The sequence below is a fragment of the Diaporthe amygdali genome, assembly GCF_026229845.1.
Source record: "Diaporthe amygdali strain CAA958 chromosome Unknown NODE_11_length_1138210_cov_64_948100, whole genome shotgun sequence".
In the NCBI taxonomy this organism is placed as follows: domain Eukaryota; kingdom Fungi; phylum Ascomycota; class Sordariomycetes; order Diaporthales; family Diaporthaceae; genus Diaporthe; species Diaporthe amygdali.
In genome coordinates, this window is record NW_026517031.1 from 565,645 (window position 1) to 572,645 (window position 7,001).

General features: G+C 53.2%; 2 protein-coding genes across 2 annotated transcripts; one reads left to right on the plus strand and one right to left on the minus strand.

Annotated features, from left to right (window-relative positions):
* Positions 1–1,730: 1,730 nt before the first annotated feature.
* On the plus strand, positions 1,731–2,094 carry J7T55_014451 (uncharacterized protein; the record flags this gene model as incomplete). Its single annotated transcript, XM_053142449.1, has 2 exons — positions 1,731–1,780; positions 1,932–2,094. 2 exons carry the CDS (start codon positions 1,731–1,733, stop codon positions 2,092–2,094), a joined length of 213 nt encoding a protein of 70 aa, XP_052994640.1.
* Positions 2,095–2,862: 768 nt separating this feature from the next.
* Positions 2,863–6,679, minus strand: J7T55_014452 (uncharacterized protein; the record flags this gene model as incomplete). Its single annotated transcript, XM_053142451.1, has 3 exons — positions 2,863–4,759; positions 4,815–4,883; positions 5,103–6,679. The coding sequence occupies 3 exons, from the start codon at positions 6,677–6,679 to the stop codon at positions 2,863–2,865; spliced, it is 3,543 nt and encodes a 1,180-aa protein (XP_052994641.1).
* Positions 6,680–7,001: the final 322 nt, after the last annotated feature.

Sequence of the window (7,001 nt, forward strand, 5' to 3'; positions counted from 1 at the left end):
CAAGGTGCTGCAGAGGGTGCGAGACTGAGCCGTTGACAATACAAAGATGTGTCTAATGATATGGAGGGTTCGTATCAATATTCTGAGCCGTTGCTTTCTCAGACACAATGTGATTTTGTAAGGCTCCCAGACCAGGACAGAGGCAGTGATATTGTGAGGTGGTCAGTGAGGCTGACTGGTGGGACCGAAGGCAGCAGCTCACTGCCCCACGCTAGAGCAGCTTGCACAGCATGGAATGGATGGTGGGCAGTCAATCGGTACGGCGCATGTGCCATCGAGGTGATGGGCAGAGGCAGGAGGCCAACCAAGGTGGTGAGCCGTGCCGCAGCAGCGCATGTTGGTACTACCAAGCAAATGGACTGAGAGAGTCACATGAGGGTGAAACCTCCCAATCAACGGGAGCATAAGATCAACCTTGTTCGGTCCAACCAAATGCCCGGTACTGCTCCCACGAGCATGGGCTGTCAACTGCGAGTGCTAGCCTCAAAGTTATTTTCATTCGAGTACACCGGCAGCTGCCGATCGATATTAAAACTGAGGGTCAGGATGGATGGTCTTAAGAATACAGATATCTAGGAGTTTGAGAAGAATACGTGTATTAATTGAAGCTTTTGTAAGTTGATGTGATATGATTCAAAATGGCCCATAGGTGCCAGCCTATGGGTGCGAACAGGCAGACAGAGTTGGGGACGTAGACGTAGACGCGGACGGGCTTGACGGGGTTAGACTCGGCAACTTATCGGGTCCTATCGGATGCGAGCCCCACAACACGCCCCACCCTCTTTGCTCCCTGGCTCGCATATTGAAGCCCCTCATAGAGCTGTTCCTCTGCAGCAGGTAAACTATTGGCTTGGGAGCTCTGTGGTTGAGGCTCCAAATTCCACTGGTCTTCAAATAAGAAGATGGACCTTTAGAACAGAAGAAAAGATATGTTCTGTCTAACCACACCATGTACTCCAGAGGTATGTTGTAGATGGACTACCAGTATTTAATCCCCCAAGGTTTCGTGAAAAGCAGCTAAGCTCTCAGATGCCCCAAACTTAATTCTCCACGGATCTTCCCGGTCATAGGGAGGTAAACAAGCAGTCCTGAGACTGACCGATCAACAGTATTTCTGGAGACATGGACGTCAGTCTCGCCACCGTGCTGGCTCCCAATGCAGCACGCCAGTACGTGCTCTTAGTTCCTACAAACAACGGGACGATTTGAAACCAAGCTATTGCTCAGGGCCATAGAAGCGCAGCGGGGAAAGAGACACCCTCGCAGAGTAGCAGAGTAAGTAGGCTGCGTGCTACAAGGCTCGAGTGGTACCCATGACAGGGATCCATGGGCAGCTCCATCTCAAGTCCTCCCCGCATATCAGCACGAGAATCAGGAGAGGTCATTACGACAATGATGGGTCCGGGAATGGAAATATGTCGCGTGTCTAACGTCAAGCTCTCCCCAGTCCCCACTTCCCCAACAAAAATCGTACCTTTATGGTTATATAGCCCCAGACCGTTTCCCCCTTGGGACATCGGAATAGGCCGCTTCGACTTCAGTTGTTGCACGCCACTGTCCTTCTCTCTTCTCAGTAAACATTCACACCTCAGCTTTGCTACCTAGATACCAAGCATAGCCAGGAGCACGAGGCCGGACGTTCAACACGCTCGACCATCACGACGTCCACTATCCCTCACATACCTGCCAGGTCTGCCTTTTTCTCCACTACCCAGAAGCAAAATAGAATCATGGATCACGCCAGGAACAACATGCACCGCAGCGCTACCCGCGCCTTTCCGTAAGTACAGCCGCAGGACGTCCCTGGCAGCCTGGCCTACCTCTCACCGACATTGGTCCTACTGCACCCGTGCCAACGGTGTTGTAAACAAGATAGAAGAACAAGAACAGGAAAGTAAATATACAACTAACAAGACCGCCCACACGCTCAGCTCTCGCCATCCCCGCCTCGCCATCTTCGCCCTGACGGCCGCCGGCGTGGCGCTTGGCATCAAATACCAGTCCGACAACCTGGCGAGGAATGAGAAGGCCCAGAGGGCGACCAGGGACCCCAACTACTACGTCTCTGTCGACAGGTCTGGCGGGGGTATCTAGAGACAACAGGGAGTTGAATATAGGATCGCGCTCAAAAGAGGACAAGCTAGGAGCCACACCGCTCCTCAGCAAAGAGTTAAAAATATGAGATGAAGATATGTCTGAAGGTATGGCACATGGACGTCAACCCCAAGGCAAGAGGTGCCTATTCATAGACAGCAGATTGTCTAGCATGAGCCCGAGGGTGGGCTGATCGGTGTTGTGTATGAGCCGAAACGTATGGTTCGAGGAATTTCAAAACATCATTGGCGTGTTGCATATACATACACATACGATCATTCATCGAGGGAATGGGCGTTTCAATCGGGCCAAGGAAGGCAACAGGTCACGGGCCAGGCACTGATATCACCAGATGGCGTGCTGCATATTACGCTGCATAGAATGGAATGAATGAACAAACAAGAAAAGCACAATGCATTACAATTCCTCGTTTCTCTGCGCCCTAAATGCCGGGATCGCCTTCAAATGCCAAACAGACAAAATCATACAGGATGAGCTCAACTCAGAGAAGAAAAGAAGACAATGCGATCCCAACATGCGAGAGCTGAAAAGAAAATAGAACGCCATTTCCCACTCCCTTGACCACGCCGAACAGCATTATCTCTCTATGCACGCCAAAATCTTGAATCCAGAACAGCCTGCAGTATGCGGGTGGGAAAAACAAAAGCGAATGAAACACACTGTAGAACGCCAATTCGTATGCAAGCCCTCCTGTACAGTTGCTCCAATGGGCCGGCGCCTCTAGACAAGTCGTCTCGCCATTAACGCTCAAAAGGAGCTCCCCTTCCTCGTGATGTTCGGCCGCGCTATATCGGCCTGGGGACCGCCATCGGACTCAGAATCCTCGTAATCGCGCCTCGATTCAACCTCTTTGCCCTTCCCTTTGTAGTCGCCACCAAAGCTCGACTCGACAGGTGATCTCAGTATCACACTGTTGCGGTTGGATTTGTTACCGCCTCTCCGACTTCCGGGTCTCGACCCGCTGGCCTTGCCGACCGAATTGGCCTTGGAATTTCTTCCGCCTGTTCGTGCGCCGCCGCCAGCGGCACCATTCCTTTCCGCAGCCTCGAAGATCGTATATGGAGTCCTCACTCCATCGCCTTCTCCATCCCAGACAATTGAGCCGCCTTCACTTGCTGAGTTGCGCGCGGTATTAGATCGCTGCAGTGATTTCATTTCCTTGACCATGTCTGAGAAACCCTCTTCAAGCGTTTTCATCCTCGCCAGTACCAAGCGACTCATCCGGTCACGATCATTGTCGCGTTCTCGCTGCGCCTTGTCATTGCCGCGGCCGGCACCCGGTGTGATCATACCGGTCGCCATGGCCATCTGCGTGACGAAGCTGGACGGGACGCCTCCAAATGCATCGTCTGCGCCAACTCCGGCAAGATCTGACTGAACGTCGAGAAGATCCGAGGAAGACATGCGACGAGTCTTCCCTGGCCGACGAGGATGCGGGTCGGCGGCCATTCCAGTAAAACGGCTGATGAGTGGGGCCGTTTGCATACCGTCGCGAGGCGGCATAATCGGTCTGGGACGGGAAGAGCCAAGATTGGCGGGACGTCGGGGCGATCTTGGCGCGGGGCTCTCGGCTGGCGTTGGGCGGCTGCTGAGAGGCCGGGACCGAGTCTTTGTATGCGGGCCTGAGGACGAATCATCATCTTTGTGCGGCAGACGGCCACTCTTCGGTGGGTTAAAGAGGATCGTGTTGGTGGACAAAGTGCGGCTATGCATGCCTGCCCGTTTCGGGGGAGGTGGTGCTAGCTGATGTGCAGGTGATCGATTCGAAGAACCGAGAGAGGTTGATATGATGCGGTTGTTGAATCGAGTGGCGAGAGGAGTCGTGAAATAATCGTCGTCGTCGTCCTCGACCCGGGATCTTGTAAGACTCCGTCGACTAGGAACAGTAGCTGCCTCATCTTCGTCTTCGTCATTGGTGACGAGCTCATCATCCGCATCTTGATCCTTCAGAATACGGCGTTCCACGTGATCCCTGCGGTCAATACCGTCCAACGCCCCGTCATCCAAGGTCGACATGAGTTCTGCCGGGTCGCTCACGATTGACCTGACTTCGGAAAGATGTCGAAGTCTAACAGGCGTTCTTTCCTTGCTTCCGTTGAGCCTTCGTTGCCAATCCTGTTGCGCACGGCTGTCAACAGTCGAGAAGTTGTTTGGTGATTCAGGTATAGTCTCGTTTCGATCCATCCAGTTCCTGACGGCATTTTGTGTCCTCTTACGCTCGTGCATTCTCTGAGTTCGTAGCGAGGCGAAGTCGGGCGTTCTTCGGAATACCTCCTCCAGGGCGCGATCCTGGTGAAACCCAGCTACCGAACCTTCTCGGATCCGGATGGTGGGGCTGAACAGGGACGACCTGCCCACAGGGTTCATGGAGAGAGCTCTCGCTCGACTCCGTTCCGGGTGCTCGACAAAGTCTGTCGGCTCGAACATCGATGGAGAGAGAATATACTTCTCGTACAGAAATATGCAGAACAGGAGCGGGAAATGTGTTATCTTGATGATGGTCCGATTCAGCCACACGAAATGGCGCAAAGGCATGAAGTATCGAAACGGCATCAACATCCAGGCGAAGATGTTACCGGGAGCGACGTAGGAGAACAAGGACTGGTCCTTGACCATGGCGATTGTATTTATCGCGAAAAGGAATCTGGATTCTCATTAGCTAGGTGAGGCACACTATGTCGCGTCTGCTAGCAGCTCACTGATGTTCCTCCTTTGCGTTCGAAGCAATCGACATGAATGAGTTAGTCAACACCGTGATGAGAATGGTGCTGTCGATTCGGTCAGCGAGCATCAATACGTCAGGGTCTGGACAGGACTTACACCACTACAAAATGGCAAATAATGAGAAAGAGCACCATCAGCGTTCTATCTAGCCAACTGTACGTGGGCCAGCTAAATGTTACTCGTCAGTAATTGAATCGCTTGTTTCGGGCCACGGCCCTCGAGGGTTGAATGAGGAGGAAGGTGTTCTGAAGAAATAAACTTACACATCCCAAGCCGCCGGAGTGAAGCCCATGAGGATTTGGAATATCTTGTACGCTACCTCAGCAGCATCTGCTTTGGTATTTGTGAGGAAGAAAACAAAGAAGCCACTGCATGAAATGAAAATCAACACGAAGACTGCCGCCAGATCAACACTCATGATTCTCATGGCAAGAAGAATCTGCGAGAAGTAAGGGTAGTGATCCAGGACCGAGAATATCCGTGGTAGCAGCAAGACCGCGTTTGCAGCAAGCACGTCGTAGGCGTCGACGCCAGTGTGTGAATCGACCAGGAACACCGTGTAGATGCGCATGCAGTAGTAGATGATCAATAGCACGAGAATGCCTAGATCAAAAATATTCCAGAAGCTCATGATGTAAAGCGAGAAGCCCTGCTCGGTGAAACCGACAAGCTCGTCCATCATGAACCCAGCACTCCAGAACCAGAACACCAACTCTAGGCTGGTGATGCGGTCGGACCTCTCGACAAGGACTGCCAAGAAAAGACAGATCAAGATAGCCAGAGAGCATGTGGAGAAGAATTGCCTATATCGAGGCACACGAAGTCTGGAGAGCTTGAGTAAAGACGCGTTGCGCGGATCATACAGGGACACTGTTCGCCTGGCCGGCAGCAGATCCAGATTGGAGGCCTTGGGCGCCTCCAATCCCTTCTGGAAACGAAGAAGAGGCGTCCTCTCATTTTCTCGCCGCTGCGGACTGCGCCCTCTTGCAGAAGCAATTGACTCCCTCAAGTTTTGTCGATGCAGATTGTCTGCAGAGGAATAGAAACTGATAGCACCGTTCCATATCGCTTCAAGCTGCTGTACTACGAGTGGGTGGGCTAGGAAGTGCTTGGCAGAAGCACGTATGGCGACCTCAAGGGTTGAGGTCCTCGCCGCAGCCTGCTTTGGCTTCCCGTCTCGAGGGGTCAGGGGCGTCTGTACGCCAGGCGCTCCTGGCATGCCCTGCAGAGGATAGAAATCATAAGACAGAGCATCGATGAGCTCCCTGGTCGTGTAGTCCTTCAGGAGTTTTATGGCTAGCAGCTCGCAGACCTTGGCCCTGGTGCTACTGGTTCCGGCATTTCCTGGGTTGAGCTGCCCCTCCTTGGCAAACTGCAGGCAATTTGCCATGAGCGCATATATGGTAGCCCTGGAAAAGTGTTGGGTGCGGATCTGCTGCTGCATGGGCTTGACCAGGAACTGTGAGACCTGGGGTGACCTCAGCTGGTCCCAAGTCAGAGCTGTCTCAGTTCTAGACTGGACGATCATTCGGATTGTATGGGTGACATTGTAGACCGGCAGGGAATCGAGGTGAGACTCGGAGAAAAGAGGCAACACCGTGCCTGAGGGGCGTCTCCCACCGTGATCCTCATCGTTGGGTGAGTCGTCGCCGTCGTCGTTATCATCATCTTCGTCTTCGTCTTCGTCTTCATCGTCATCGTCGGCTTCTGTGAAATCGGCGGTGGCGTGTCTAGTTCGGGAGTATGGTTGGCGCTCATCCTCGGTCTCATCACCTCCACGGCGACTGCTCCTGAATGACTGCAGCAGATTCGTGAATGGTAAGATCCTCCTGGCGGGCATGTTGTCGCCCGCTCGATCCATCAGTACTCCATGAAAACACCGTAGCCCTCAGTCACGGTGTAGGGTCGTAGGCTGCCTCGTAGTACTGCGTCTGGGGAACTCTCCGTAGCTGGGTAGGTATCGGAGGAAGTTGAGGAAGCTCACTGCCCTTGCGACTGGCCCAGGGGAAAGGCGTAGTAACAGCTCCGAGTGCGGTGCAGATCGGTCATACAAGATTATGTCCTGGGACCGAGGGTACTAGGACAGCATTGTTTCTGTCAGTGGGAGCAATGGGAAAATTATGAGCAGCTGGCGGCGGCGGCAGCAGCAGCAAATAAAGATT